The sequence below is a fragment of the Podarcis gaigeae genome (assembly GCF_964106915.1).
Source record: "Podarcis gaigeae genome assembly, chromosome: 9".
Lineage (NCBI taxonomy): Eukaryota > Metazoa > Chordata > Lepidosauria > Squamata > Lacertidae > Podarcis > Podarcis gaigeae.
In genome coordinates this window covers 6876999-6892758 of record NC_139685.1, presented here as the reverse complement: position 1 = coordinate 6892758, position 15760 = coordinate 6876999, and the positions used below count along the sequence as shown (strand labels likewise).

At 49.4% G+C, this 15760-nt stretch overlaps 1 protein-coding gene across 4 annotated transcripts in view; it reads right to left on the bottom strand.

Annotated features, from left to right (window-relative positions):
* Positions 1-3126: 3126 nt before the first annotated feature.
* The window catches only part of STOML1 (stomatin like 1), a 17554-nt gene continuing 4920 nt past the window's right edge, over positions 3127-15760 (bottom strand). For all 4 annotated transcript variants that reach the window (XM_083698383.1, XM_083698384.1, XM_083698382.1 and 1 more), the window contains 6 exons: positions 14549-14655; positions 12730-12879; positions 11867-12070; positions 8956-9187; positions 6002-6229; positions 3127-3611 (listed from right to left, as the gene is read on the bottom strand). In XM_083698383.1, the coding sequence (XP_083554509.1) occupies positions 3409-3611; positions 6002-6229; positions 8956-9187; positions 11867-12070; positions 12730-12879; positions 14549-14655 (1124 nt within the window). In that variant the 3' untranslated portion in view covers positions 3127-3408. The remainder of the gene's footprint in view (positions 3612-6001; positions 6230-8955; positions 9188-11866; positions 12071-12729; positions 12880-14548; positions 14656-15760) is intronic.

Below are 15760 nucleotides of genomic sequence, written 5' to 3'. Positions count from 1 at the left end.
TAGAACCATAGCACTGGAGAGTTGGACCAAGGGCCATCCATTCTAGTCCAACCCCCTGCAAAACAGAAATCACGGCTAAAGAAACTCTAGCACAGGGGTAGGCAACCTAAGGCCCGTGGGCTGGATGCGGCCCAATCGCCTTCTCAATCCGGCCCGTGGACGGTCCGGGAATTAGCATGTTTTCACATGAGTAGAATGTGTCCTTTTTAAAAAAATGCACCTCTGGGTTATTTGTGGGGCCTGCCTGGTGTTTTTACGTGAGTGGAATGTGTGCTTTTATTTCAAATGCATCTCTGGGTTATCTGTGGGGCATAGGAATTTGTTCATTCCCCCCCCCCCCAAAAGCCCACCACATGGTCTGAGGGATGGTGGACCGGCCCACAGCTGAAAAAAAGTTGCTGACCCCTGCTTTAGCAGATCTCCTCCCCCGCCCCACCTCTGTTTAAAATAATGTCACCAGATTTTTTTCAATGAATCCAGTGACTAAATAAATAAATAGATACCACATGTTTGGGACGTTGATGCTTCAGCGATGGTGGTGGCAGAGGGGCGGCCACTGCCTTGACCTCAACCGCTATGTTTCCCCTTCCTCCGAGGCTCCTATCTGCTTTCTCCATGAGCCTGGGCAGCCCCTGAGTTGTGGGTTCTTCGGTGGTGGTGATGATGGGGAAGCGGTGTGCGGTGGGTCAGGCATGGAAGGTGGAGGAGGGCCAAGAGCGGCATTCCTACTTGCGTGCAAGCAGGAGGGGGCGGGGATCCCTCAGCTGGGAAGGGAGGCTTCCCATTGCCTAACTGAGAGATCCCCGTCCCTGCTCCTGCTTGCACGCAAGTAGGAGCTGAGAGCCAGTGTGGTGTAGTGGTTAAGAGCGGTGGACTCGTAATCTGGTGAACCGGGTTCGATTCCCCGCTCCTCCACATGCAGCTGCTGGGTGACCTTGGGCTAGTCACTTCTTTGAAGTCTCTCAGCCCCACTCACCTCACAGAGTGTTTGTTGTGGGGGAGGAAGGGAAAGGAGAATGTTAGCCGCTTGGAGACTCCTTAGGGTAGTGATAAAGCAGGATATCAAATCCAAACTCCTCCTCAAACTCCTCCTCCTCCTCCTCCTCCTCCTCCTCTTCTTCTTCTTCTTCTTCTTCTTCTTCTTCTTCTTCTTCTTCTTCTTCTTCTTCTTCTCCAATAGGCAGCCTCCCTTCTCAGCTTAGTTGCTGGGGTCAGGGAAGGTGGAGGCAGCCTGGAAGCTGCATCTTTGAGCCCCTGCACCACCATCTCATGGGGACTTCTGAGCAGCTCCTGAAGCCAGCCAGAGCCAACTGCTCCGGGCTGCTGAGACTGCCGCTGCTGCGTTTCCCGGGGACATTAGATGAAATCCGGGGACATTCCGGGGATGGAATTTGTCCGGGGAGATATTCGCAAATCCGGGGACTGTCCCCGGGAAATGGGGACGCCTGGTAACCCTAGTTTCAAAACCTCCAAGGCAGGAGAGCCCACCACCTTCTGAGGGAGTCTGTTCCGCGGTTAAGCAGCTCATACATCCTCCTTAAACTGGGGTGCCCAGAATTACTCACTTGGAGAAGCCAGATTGCTATTACTGTGTTAATGAGCAGGGATGGGCAAGCCTTGCCCTGCCAGGGGCTGTGGGATCCCAGTTCCCATGAGCGTACAACCACCCACCCTGGCAACGGTCAACAACCAGGGAAGATGGGAGTTGGAGTCCTGCAACTCCGGAGTGCTCTCGCCCCTCCCTCACCGTCCTAGAGTAAGTCAACCCCAAATGAGCAGGAAGGTGACTGGTGACTCAGATGGGTGTGTGTAAATAAACCCAGCTCAGAGGAGAACCGGCACTGTGAGGACTTTCCCGTCTCTCCCCAATTCCCAAATTCAAAGACAATACATTGTTAACCAATTCCACATTTATGTGAATCAACAGAAATTGAGTTGGTTTAGTCATGACAAGCATGCAGGAACATGTAGGAGACGTCTGCCTTTTTTGGCGTTGCTCTTAAAAACTCAAATGTTACTGGGATAAGAGAGTTGGAAGGGACTCCCCCCCACAGATATACACATATGGACGGACGGACGGACATACATTATGCACCCTTTGCTATTGAATATACAGTGGTACCTCAGGTTAAGTACTTAATTTGCTCCGGAGGTCCGTTCTTAACCTGAAACTGTTCTTAACCTGAAGCACCACTTTAGCTAATGGGGCTTCCTGCTGCTGCCGCGCCACAGGAGCACAATTTCTGTTCTCATCCTGAAGCAATATTCTTAACCAGAGGTAATATTTCTGGGTTAGTGGAGTCTGTAACTTGAAGCGTATGTAACCTGAAGCGTATGTAACCCAAGGTACCACTGTAATTGGTTTTAACTGTTTTTAATATTGTGTTTTGATTTTCCCCACACTAGAACTTCGGGACATCTAATGAATGTTGAGAGGGTTCAGGACAGCTAAAAGAAAAGACTTCTCCATGCAGCACAAAGTTAACCTATGGAACTCACTCCCACAGGAGGCAGGGATGGCCGCCAACGTGGATGGCTTTAAGAGACAACTGGAAAAATTTGCGGAGATGGCTCTCAATGGCTACCAGCCATGAAGGCTAAGCTCTGTCTCCACAGATGGAGGCAGCCATGCTTCTGCATACAAGTTGCTGGAAACCACAAGAGGACAGACTGTGGCTCTTGTGCTCAGATCCTGGCTGCAGGTTTCCCCTTGGGACTGTGAGAACAGGATGCTGGACTAGATGGGCCATTGGCCGGATCCAGCACGATGCTTCTTAGCTTCTTCTGTTCTAAGATTCATGTAACCTGCACTGAGATCACTTGCTGAAGAGCAGATAAGAGACAATACCAATACTACTAATAGGTCAGACTTGTACAGAAAAAGGTGGCCCTTCAAAAAGCCAGGCCCCAAGTCATTTAGGGCTCTGTAGGTCATAAGCAGCACTTTGTGGAGTTTGAAAATACAGTGGGGATCCTGCACAATTGTTTCCATCACACGAAGCACATGATCCCCATAACTGGACCCAGTCAACAGTCTGGTTGTTGCACTAGAACTAACTCAAATAGCTACACAGGCTTTGTCCTGTTAGTACAGTCACTTCAATAATGTAGACAGAGGCCAGAGAGAAAAGTCTCGATGACACTTTACTGAGCAAAGTGAAAAAACCTGGATATCATTTGTGGAGAAAGGAAGGGAGGCTGTGTTTTTCTTAGTTCAGGCAGGGAGACGCTTAACTAACATACAGGGTTAAAACTCCCTCAGAACTGCTACACCAGTAAGCATCATGCCACTCTGTCTGGTTGCTAAGCAACACCTTCCCGCCCCCTAGGTTAAGCTGGCTTCCCGAGGACAGAATTAACCCTTAGGCAGCAAACTGAATGATCCCTCCTCTTGGACTCCCAACATGTTCATCTTCGTTGCTTCATCACTTTGAAGAGCTCTTCCAGCTTGAGGGCTACACTCAGGTCTCCATGGACCTGAAGCCTCCCGCAGACGTAGGCATTCAAAGGATGGAGCTCCCCCAGAATGAAGGCCTCCAGGTCGCTCTCAGACACCTCCAACACCACGTCGGGACTGTGGTCGGGCGTCCCAGGGCCTATTCGCCCACGTCCTGCAGGGAAAAAAAGGGAGGAAGACCAGTAGGCCTAGGAATTCAAATCAGGACAGCAGCTCTTGAAACCAGTGTTCACTAAATAATAGAAAAGGAAAATTTGTTGGAGGTCCGCTAGTCCAGGGCAGGAACTTCAGGGCAGTGTTTTAACTACAGCATCCCTGGCTGATACCACTGTGTTAACATGGAATTTTGGTTAAATCCATTATACGTGAGGAGGGTGTCACATATTCAAGAAGCTAGCTGGCAAGAACTAGCTTAGGACGAACCTAACGGCTAAATGCTAAAGTGAAAAACAATTCCAGTTCTAACATGAGTCAGGGCTGAGTCAGGGTTTCCAGGGACTGTGGTTGGAAGGGGAGCTGGGGTGGCAGAAACGGTTGGAGAGAGGATGAACAGCTAACATGATGTATATTTTTGCCAGATTAGTGTCTGTCCTAACAGAAATGCTCCCACAGGATTTTTGGACTGTGTCCAGGAATGCTTTACTGAATAAACTAGGAGTTTGCTGTGGGCCTCTCTGTTGTTGTTTTGTTTGTTGTTATTTATTGAATTTATATACCGCTCTATACCCGGAGGTCTCAGGGCGTTTCACAGAACAAAATCAAAATACAAAACTTGAACCCCTCCAAAGAGAACTTCACACCGCTTTAACTACTTAGAAATTAGGAGTTTCGAAATTACTTATTGTAACTTTTGAGTGGATTTCTGCTTAATTTTGAAATGCTGATATTTAATATTATTCTATATTATTTTAATGAATGTTGAATGTTATTTTATTTGCATATTGTATATTGTATTATGCATATTGTCTTATTTATATGATGTTAGCCACTCAGAGCCTGGCTTTGGCTGGGGAGAGCGGGATACAAATAAAATTTATTTATTTACTTCCAGCAAAGCAGAGCCCATCCTGTCAAACAGCTCTCACTATTGAGGAGGTGTCTCTATTATAAAATCATAGAATTGTAGAGGTAGGGGGGACTAACGGGCCGTCTAGTCCCACCCCCCACAATGTGGGAATCACAGCTGAAGAACAACGTCACCGCCTAATGTTTAGGTGAATTCTGTTCCCCTGACATTTCCACCCGTTGGTTCCAGCCCTCCCCTCTGGAACAGCAGCCAAGAAAGTCTACTCTGCCTTCTGCAGAATGCACCTTTAAAAAATACAAAACCCACAACACAACGTCAATGTTAGGATTTGCACATTCCCTCTTTTGCCTGAGCAGTGAACACTGCTCTGTTCTGGCAGCCCTGTTTAGGGAAGTTTTTAATGACTGATGTTTTAATGTATTTTTAATCTTTTGTTGGAAGCCGTCCAGAGTGCCTGGGAAAACCCAGCCAGATGGGCAGGGTATTATTATTATTATTATTATTATTATTATTATTATTATTATTAAACACAGAGAACACTGTTACGCCCAGACTCTATGGCAGGTCCCGAGGACCCAAATGGCCACCTCAGATTGGCCGTTTCTCATGTGATGTAACTAACAGGTGGGCCCCCTGTGGTCTGCCCAACATGGCCGTTTTCAGAGGCTTGGTAGACCTTCTCAGTGCTGTCAGTGGAGAAGCCCAAAATGTACACATTGCTTGATTGTAAAAAACAACAAACACCCAACAAAGAGAAAACAATACAGTGGTACCTCAGGTTACATACGCTTCAGGTTACAGACTCCGCTAACCCAGAAATAGTGCTTCAGGTTAATAACTTTGCTTCAGGATGAGAACAGAAATTGTGCTCCGGTGGCGTGGCAGCAGCAGGAGGCCCCATTAGCTAAAGTGGTGCTTCAGGCTAAAAACAGTTTCAGGTTAAGTACGGACCTCTGGAATGAATTAAGTACTTAACCCGAGGTACCACTGTAAAATTATCAACAAGGAAAAATTAACAGCACCAAATTAAGGCTTTCAAAAAGTTAAAATGACAATAGGCTAAAAACAGCTTAAAACTCACATCAACTTCCTAAGCATCTGGGCGCAAGCTTGTCTAAACAATAATGTTTTTGGCAGATGCCAAAAGGAGACAGCAAAGGCGCCTGTCTGGTGTCACTAGGCAGGGAGTTCCAAAGTGCAGGTGCCGCCACACTAAAAGGCCGATTTCTTATGAATGGGCATCATGTAGCCCTGACAACAGGGCCCTTCAAAGCGGTCAAGTGGGCATATGTGGGGCAATGAAATCTCGTAGGTACTTGCCCCACTTGTCCCAATAGCCAATCAGCAGGCAGTGCAGATCTCTGGGCACAGGTATTCTATGCTGGCAAGGCCTCATCACACCTGTCAGCAATCGTGCTGCAGCATTCTGCACTGACGGCACCTTCCAGATGATGAGTGAGGAAAGCCCCACAGGAGAGGGCCTTTGTCCATGGCTTCATTCAAGAAAAGAAACTGACCTGAAGAGAGATCAATGAAATAAGTAGTAGTCGTTGCTCCACTGGCCAGCCGGACATTGATCTGGTAGCAAGCCTTGACCTGGTTCACTAAGGATTCGGACAAGCAACGCTCCAACGCAGAGAGGTGCTCCTCAGCTTTAAACCTCCTTCCTTCACTGCTGCCGCCTGGCTCTGTGTGAACAGCGTGCGGTGGCTCCTCCATCTCGTTCTCTACCTCCACATGTTCAGCTGGAGAAAAAGGGCAATTGGTACGGAGGTTATGGCAGGCGTGGCCAAAGCAGGGCCCTCCTCCAGCTTATAATTATTTGTTGCATTTATATCCCACCCTTTCCTGCAAGGAGCTTGAGGTTTCCCCCTCCTTCTCCTCCTCACTGAATGCCCACCGCAACCCTGGGAGGTAGGTTAGGCTGAGAGTCAGGGTTTGGCCCCAAGGTCACCCACTCATGGCTGAGTGGAGGATTTGAGCCCTGGTTTGTCCCGGGTCCTCAACCGACACTCTAACCCAGGGGTCAGCAAACGTTTTCAGCAGGGGGCCAGTCCACTGTCCCTCAGACCTTGTGGGGGGCCGGACTATATTTTGAAAAAAAAAAAAAATGAACGAATTCCTATGCCCCACAAATAACCCAGAGATGCATTTTAAATAAAAGGACACATTCTACTCATGTAAAAACACGCTGATTTCCGGACTATCTGTGGGCCAGATTTAGAAGGCCATTGGGGCGCATCCAGCCCCCAGGCCTTAGTTTGCTATAACCACTACACTGCACTGGCTCTCAGATGCAGAATAACTCCCATCAGCCCCAGAGAGCATGGCCATTGTCTACGGACAGACAGTGGTATTAATTAATTATGATCCTTATCATTTTCGAATCGATATCGCGACCTTCCTCCCGACAAAGGAACTTGGGGGTTTTCCACACACAAGTGGCACATCTAAAAACAATTCCGTCACATACTGGGAAAGATCTCTTCTTTAAAAGGCTTGTTGAAAAGATGGTAGAGCTCATGTCTCCACTGTTGAAGGCAGTACAGTGGTGCCCCGCAAGATGAACGCCTCACAAGACGGAAAACCCGCTAGACGAAAGGGTTTTCCGTTTTGGAGGCGCTTTGCAAAACGAATTTCCCTATGGGCTTGCTTCGCAAGACGAAAATGTCTTGCGAGTTCCTGCGGGTTCCCCCCCTTTCCCTAAGCCGCTAAGCCGCTTATCAGCCGATCCGCTAAAAGCCGCTAAACCGCTAATAGCGCTAATCCGCTAAGCTGTCAATGGGCTTGCTTCGCAAGACGAAAAAACCGCTATACGAAGAGCCTCACGGAACGGATTAATTTCGTCTTGTGAGGCACCACTGTAAACGCGTCTGGGTACCAGTTGCTGGAAACCACAAGAGTGTCAGTACGCCTTTGAGCCAATGCCAGCGACTGGGCTCAACAACTGGTTCTGCCCCGACTGGGCTGGGCGAACTGGAGGTGGAGGAGGAGTTTGGATTTGATATCCCGCTTTATCACTACCCGAAGGAGTCTCAAAGTAGCTAACAATCTCCTTTCTCTTCCTCCCCCACAACAAACACTCTGTGAGGTGAGTGAGGCTGAGAGACCTCAGAGAAGTGTGACTAGTCCAAGGTGATCCAGCAGCTGCATGTGGAGGAGCGGGGAAGCAAACCCAGTTCACCAGATTGAGAGTCCACCGCTCTTAACCACCACACCACACTGGCTCTTCATCACACTTCCACAGACCTTCCACTTTTGGAAATCAGGTCTAAGTGCAGTGGACCCACAACTGTGAGTTGTAAGCACCAAACTCAGCAGAGTATGAACAACACGGAAGAAAGCTGTGAAGCATAACTTCTTTATTTTCTAATAGCTACCGCAAACTAAAACTAAAGAGCTATAGTCATACCTCGGGTTGAAGTAGCTTCGGGTTAAGCATTTTTGGGTTGCGCTCTGCGGCGACCCGGAAGTAACAGAGTGCATTACTTCCGAGTTTCGCCGCTCGTGCATGCACAGACACTCAAAATGACGTCACGCGCATGCGTGGAAGCAGCGAATCACGACCCACGCGGGTTGCGTTCGCTTCAGGATGTGAACAGGGCTCTGGAACGGATCCCGTTCGCATCCAGAGGTACCACTGTACTGGCTTGCATGAGTGTTACAGCTCTGGAGAGCCAGTGTGGTGTAGTGGTTAAGAGCGGTAGACTCGTAATCTGGTGAACCGGGTTTGCGTCTCCGCTCCTCCACATGCAGCTGCTGGGTGACCTTGGGCCAGTCACACTTCTTTGAAGTCTCTCAGCCTCACTCACCTCACAGAGTGTTTGTTATGGGGAAGGGAAAGGAGAATGTTAGCCACTTTGAGACTCCTTAGGGCAGTGATAAGCGGGATATCAAATCCAAACTCTTCTTCTTCTCACTCAGCCATCTAATCACTACATAGATAACACTCAGACTCCCAGAGGCAGGCAGGAAGAGCAGTTTCTGCCCCCTCTTTTCCGAAAACATTGTCAGGAGATTCTTGCAATGGGAGGGGGGTGAAAATATGCACAAGGAGGGGAGAGGGCTCTTGAGCTTGGAGGTTGTGGGTGTCCTACAGGCATCTGGTCAGAAAGAACTGATGGGGCTGACCAGACGGAAACCTTTACCTGCCCTTAAGAGGCCAGTGCACAGGTCCTATGGCTGGCCCCTGTGAGAACAGGATGCTGGACTAGATGGGCCACTGGCCTGATCCAGCACACTCCTACAGTCTTTTGTTGCAAGCTGGTCAAAGGTTGCCCCAAGAGCTTCATGGCCCAAGCAAAGATTTCAGTTGAGGTCTCCCTAGTCCAAGCCCAACACTACACTGTTATATTACAATGGTATTACACCAAGGAGTGACTAGGAATAAACAGTAAGGGATGGCTGCCCTATGAAATTATTAATATTATTATTTTACTAAGTCATGCTTGGGGAGCGGACATGTGGTCACCTGTCTCAAAATCTCCATTTGGACTGGTGGCCGCAGCCGCCAGGGTCTTGCCAAAGAACTGAAGAGCCAGCTGCTGAATGGTGCTCTCCAGACCTTCCAATCCTGGGATGGGGGGCCTTGAGCCCGGCGCCTGGGGGACAGTCTCCTGGGATGCCTGGAGAATGCTTCCCAGTATCAGTTCCACCCTGTCCACCTCAAGGCCCCAAGACCTGGTGACGTCATTGATTTCCACCTAGAAAGAAGAGAAGGCAGGGAATTTAGATCAAGGGCATGCGGAAACTGGGACCCTGCAGGTATTCATGGAATTGTAGAATTGTATAGTTGGAAGAGAACTAACGGGTCATCTAGTCTAGGCATGTACAACACGTCTGTAATGGTTCTAGGGTTTCGTAAGTTGCCGCCACTCTTGGCTTGGTTGCCTGGTTGAACCCTTTCTGTCTGGATAGCCCTTCACTTCGTGGCTGTCTCAGTCGCTGGCAGAATCTGTCAGTGGGCGTTTCTTAAACCTCTTCCAGCAAAGAAGTTATTTGACTCCCAGTCTCCTCCTACTCTCCCTGTGCGGAAGTCTTCTGTTGAGGGAGGGTGTGGGCAGCGGAGTACCCGTGCTCTCCCCACTAGTCTCCGGTGAAGAGTCCTGGAGCCCTTTCTCCGATTCCCCCATCTGCCCCCCTCCTCCACTGGTGCTACGCTGATTTCCTTCCCCAGCAGATGGGCTGCCTCTCTCCCTGCTGGGACCCTCTCCGGCATTGCTCTGGAGCCTTCCCTCCGCCTCTGACTCTGATGGCAGTTCCCTGACAACGTCAATCATGATTGAGGAGTCAATTGCGGGATTGTTTCTCGTCGATCGCAGAGAAAGAAAAGCCTTTCTCCACAGCTTTGGACGCAGCTGCTGTTTCTCTACCTGAGCCTCCTTGCCTTCCTTGCCACTCTGTGCTGCGCTCTCGGGGGTTAGAGCACCGGTGGTGGGGTGAGCAGGACATGGCACCCTGAGGGAGGGCTGGGGTGTTTGTGTGGGGGTGTGGGGATGTGTTCTCGCCTGGGGATCTGGGGAGCATGGTCTCATAGTGTGGCGATCACACAGGGTCCCCAGACATTTAACGCCTATTGATCCCTGTGCCACCACTGTACTCGCTTCCCCGCTGCCGCCAACCAGTTACTCTCTGGTAAAACACTGAGTCCAGTCAGTTGTTAAAAGTGAACCCAAAAAACCCAAGTTTATTTTACAAACATTAACAAGTTTATGGTTTCTCAGATAATATTCCTCTCAGTATCTTAGCTTTAGTGTCTTTACCAGCCTATACCTTCCTAATAGGGATGCGGGTGGCACTATGGGTTAAACCACAGAGCCTAGGACTTGCTGATCAGAAGGTCGGCAGTTCGAATCCCTGTGACGGGGTGAGCTCCCGTTGCTCGGTCCCTGCTCCTGCCAACCTAGCAGTTCGAAAGCACGCCAAAAGTGCAAGTAGATAAATAGGTAAAAGGTGTTTCCGTGCGCTGCTCTGGTTCACCAGAAGTGGCTTAGTCATGCTGGCCACATGACCCGGAAGCTGTACGCCGGCTCCCTCGGCCAATAAAGTGAGATAAGCACCGCAACCCCAGAGCCGGTCACGACTGGACCTAATGGTCAGGGGTCCCTTTACCTTTTTACCTTCCTAATACCTTCTGACTGATTATCTCAACTGTTTGACTGATGCCTAACAAATTCTCTCACTCTCTCCCACCAGACTAGCCCAACTCACAGACTTATCTTCTCTGTCTCTTCTGACTCCAGACTGTCTTCTCAACAACTCTAACTCACTAAAAAACCTCTGTGCTTAAACCTTATACATCTGCCCCCTGGGTTCCCATTGGTTAGTCATTTTACAATTAGTTAACCCTTTCCCTATGAACCCAGTATGATGTCACACACATAGGAGGGCAAACGCCACACTCAGCAGGCGAGGGGGCGCAAAATCTGCTCCCTCATGCAGTTGGCAAGGGAATGAATGGGAAGGAGGGCATGTGGGAGGGAGGGAGAGAGGGAAGGAAGGTGTCATCTTGGAGTGGGGCTACAGTAGCCAGGCAAAGGGCGCCACTGGGGAAACAAGGCAGTACCCGAGCACACTTGAGACCCCTCTGGAAGGATACAGAGGGGCAGCGTATAATACCAATTGCACCCCATTTGCGGCTGGGCAGCAGCCTCTGGGAGCCCCGGAAAGCAAGGATACATACCATATTTTTCACTCTATAAGACACACCAGACCATAAGACGCACCTACTTTATGGAGGAGGAAAACAAGAAAAAAAATATTCTGAATCCCAGAAGCAAGAACATCAAGAGGGATTGCTGCACAGCGATCGCTCTTGCTGTTCTGGCTTCTGGGTTAGCCGTGCGAAGCCTGCATTCGCTCCATAAGACGCGCACACATTTCCCCTTACTCTTTAGGAGGGAAAAAGTGTGTCTTCTAGAGCGAAAAATAAGGTATTTTTTAAATCAGAATTTATCAGAGTGCCTCTGACCATGTGCAGAGTGTTCCTCCCCAAGCAGGAAGAGAGGTCCGCCTCCTGCAAAAGGAGCAGTGAGGGGATGTGTGTGGTTCCCCACCACCAGGTAGCCTTGGGATTTCTCACCGTGGCAGGAGCTATGTCTCTTGCGTGTGTTCTGCCCCTCATATGACCTGCTGCCCCTGCAGATATTCCTTCTGCTCACTGCCACCCCCAGCATTCCCCTCCCTCTCTCCCCACAGCCCAGCCCACGCTGCTAGGGAGTGAGAGGCGGGCACCAGTCAAGCCAGCCTGCAGGAAACACCAACACACTCTCTGTTTTTTAAGCAGAGTCCCAGCCTCACCTCTCTCTCTCTCTCTTTCTGTATGTGTGTGTGTGTGTGTGTGTGAGAGAGAGAGAGAGAGAGATATTAGCAGATATTATTACCAGGAGCTGGTCTGCGATCCGCAGCTTCTCTGTTTGAATCTCCCGCAGGTACTTCTTAAGCACAATCTTGGTCATGGCATTCTGGGCCGTCATCCGCGTGGCAAGGTTGAGATCTTTCACCATCATGACTGACAGCAGCGGATCCCAAACACGGAACTGGACATCAGCCCCCACAGAGACCCACGCTCCATCCCGAGACATCAGCTGTAAAGGCCAGAGACAGTCGCAGTGAATTTTGTGATCCTCGCAGGGAAACTTTCCCTGAGCAATTCCTTCAAGCGCAATGGAAATAAATAAACCACTTACAGCAGCAGTTTTGGGGGGCTGCTGTCTCCTTGCTTCCAAAAAACTCATTCCTAGTGCCCTTTCCCCACTCTAGAAAAACATTATTCAGAGCAGCGGTTTGCACAACCCACTAAGGAAGATAATAACGTAATAAAATTCAAAACAGTATGTATAAGTTGCACATTTGTTTAAAATCCAATTTAAACAATGTAGCACAATTAATTCAACAAAACTGATAAACCTGATCCAGCTGTTCAAGGCCTGGTAATCATTTGCACCTCCTTACCTGCCCGCCCCCCCGGGATCCTACTGCCCACTCTGGGGACCACACTGCCCTATAGCATCCTTCATCCTAGAGCTCCCATCAGACCCAACCAGCATGGCCAAGACTCAGAGATGATGGGAGTTGTAGTCTCACATCTGGAGGGCAACAGGTTCCCCATCCCAGCACTGATTTTCCACTGTTGCCCCCCCCCTTCTCCTGCACTGCTCTGAGCTTTCACCCCGACCGGCTCCCTTGGGTGTCCAGGGCAGCCTCGCTCTTTGGAGAAGCATCTTTCGAGGCGGCAGCAACATGCCTTGCATGGCGGGATGCTGAAGGCCCGTGTCCGGAGGTCCACCAGCTGCCAGTGATCAATAAAGGGCAGCACCAAAACCACCCCTGGCCCTTGGGGGGCTCGGATCCGCCCCAGACGGAACATGATCATTCGCTCATAAGTAGGCACTATCTGGAAAGGAAATGGAAAGAGAAGCACTGAGAGGTGCAAATATAAACGAAAGGAAGGCTCTTTGCATTCCCACCCTGCGGAACTGCTAGCCGTCAGAGTAGACAATACAGTGGTACCTCGGGTTAAGTGCTTAATTCATTCCGGAGGTCTGTACTTAACCTGAAACTGTTCTTAACCTGAAGCACTACTTTAGCTAATGGGGCCTCCCACCGCCGCTGCATGATTTCTGTTCTCATCCTGAAGCAAAGTTCTTAACCTGAGGTACTATTTCTGGGTTAGCGGAGTCTGTAACCTGAAGCTTATGTAATCTGAAGCGTATGTAACCCGAGGTACCACTGTACTGGGCCCAACAGATAAATAGTCTGGCCTGGTTTAAGGCAGCTCCCTGTGATCTAGTAAAGTCAAACCTCTGATTGAAAAATATTTCAGGTGTTTCTTGTGAGATTGTTTAGGGATTCGGGGGAGGATATATTGTCTAAGATATCCTATCCCAACTTGTCTGTACAAGTTCAACAAAATCAGCAGAGTTAACATTCCCCTTTTAAACATACGCAGAGCAGATCGCTTGCTCAGACTCGTTAAGAGTCTCTGTAAATATTTCCTGGTATTTCCCCCGTTTAATCCCTCCTAAAATAAGACGCTACACAGTCTTCTGCAAAGTATAAAATGTTTACTCACAAGTAATCATCTATTCACACAAAGATTCCTGGAAGGCAGACTTAAAAGGTTAGAACATAGTTTAAATGTGGTGACTATCTCCTTATTGGAGAAAGGCCCCCTTCTCTTCTCTCGGCCTGGAGCCAAGGTGCATTTCAGTACAGTCATACCTCGGGTTGAATGTGCTTCAGGTTGAGCGCTTTCGGGTTGCGCTCCACAGCGACCCAGAGGTAATGGAGCACGTTACTTCCGGGTTTTGCCGCTTGCGCATGTGCTCAAAATGACGTCATGCACATGTGTGGAAGCGGCAAAACGCGACCTGTGCACGCGCCGTCGCGTCTTACCATAGTTGTCAACTTTCAGATTTGAAAATAAGGGATCAGCAGCTCTAGTAAGAGATCAGCAGCTCTAATAAGGGATCAGCAGATCTACGGGATCTACGGGATATCTAACAATCTGGGATAGCAGCAGGAAACGGCGCTGGAATAAGGGTATTTCCAGCAAAAAAAAAAAAAAAAAAAAGGGAAGGTTGACAGCTATGCATCTTACATTCTGTTCAGTATGCGAACTGGGCTCCGGAACGGATCCCGTTTGCATCCCGAGGCATCACTGTAGTGCTGTTGTTAAGATGGCATCAATAGAGATAAGAGAAGACAAGATGGTCGCCAGCCTGCGCTTCTGGATCTTTCTACTTCAAGAGAGGCTACGTCCATCTCAAGTTACACATCGGAAGTTTGGTCTGGCTGGAGGACTGAGACAACCTTCATGTCTAATCTAGCCATGTTATGCTTGACTGCACCCGATTCTTACATCCCACATTTCTGCCTTAGACAAATGGAGGAGGGGGCTCTCGATGGCCACTAGCAATGTCAGTGCTATGCAGGACCTGCATTAGGGCTAATCTTGGAGAAGAGGGATTTGCAAGGGAGCTGAAACTGATTGGTTGGAACCTCCCTCCCTCCCACCCACCCAAAGCAAACAAGCGTCAGGTCTCCCCATCTCTGGTTCCTACCTTCAGAACAAACCAGGCCGAGATGGGGAAGAGGAGGACTGTGACCAGCAACACAAAAGTGGTGACCACCCCATGGCAAACCCATGACAAACACTCTTGAGGGGGATCTGAGGAAAACAAAGAGAAGCAAACTAATTAATGCACATTCACAGAGCACCCCCCCCCCAAAATCCTGGGAACTATAGTTTACCCTTCACACAGCACCATTTCACCAGTTCCCAGGAAGCTATGTGCTGTCAATGTGTGGTGTGGGTAGAGGAACACAAGAAGGCCGCATCCTGGACCCGGCCAGTGGCCCATCTAGTGGCCCTTCCCAGTGCCCAAAGGCAGGACCTCCGAAGGGCAGGTCAGGGTCTCCATCTGGTCAGCCAAATGTAAAAGGTAAAGGTACCCCTGCCCGTACGGGCCAGTCGTGTCCGACTCTAGGGTTGCGCGCTCATCTCACTCTAGAGGCTGGGAGCCAGCACTGTCCAAAGACACTTCCGTGTCACGTGGCCAGCGTGACGAAGCTGCTCTGGCAAGCCGGCACCAGCGCAGTACACGGAAACGCCGTTTACCTTCCCGCTATAAAGCGGTACCTATTTATCTACTTGCACTTAAGGGTGCTTTCGAAATGCTAGGTGGGCAGGAGCTGGGACCGAAAGACGGGAGCTCACCCCGCCGCGGGGATTCGAACCGCCGACCATACAATCGGCAAGTCCTAGGCACTGAGGTTTTACCCACAGCGCCACCCGCGTCCCTATTATGTAGGGATGCATTAAATTTATATACCTCCCTTCATCCAAAGATCTCAGGGCTGTTCACAAGATACAGGATAAAAGCACAAATAAATACAGTGGTACCTCGGGTTACATAAGCTTCAGGTTACAGACGCTTCAGGTTACGGACTCCATTAACCCAGTAATAGTACCTCGGGTTAAGAACTTTGCTTCAGGGTGAGAACAGAAATCGTGCTCCGGCAGCGTGGTGGCAGCAGGAGGTCCCATGAGCTAAAGTGGGTGCTTCAGGTTAAGAACAGTTTCAGGTTAAGAACAGACCTCCGGAACGAATTAAGTACTTAACCCGAGGTACCACTGTAGTTTAAACAAAAACAAAACAGAACACAAGCCCTGCACAAAAATATTTAAAAGGCCATAGAAGATTAACCAGCCAAAGGCCTGGTTGAAGAGGAGCGTTTTTGCCTGGTGCCTAAATGTGTATAATGAAGGCACC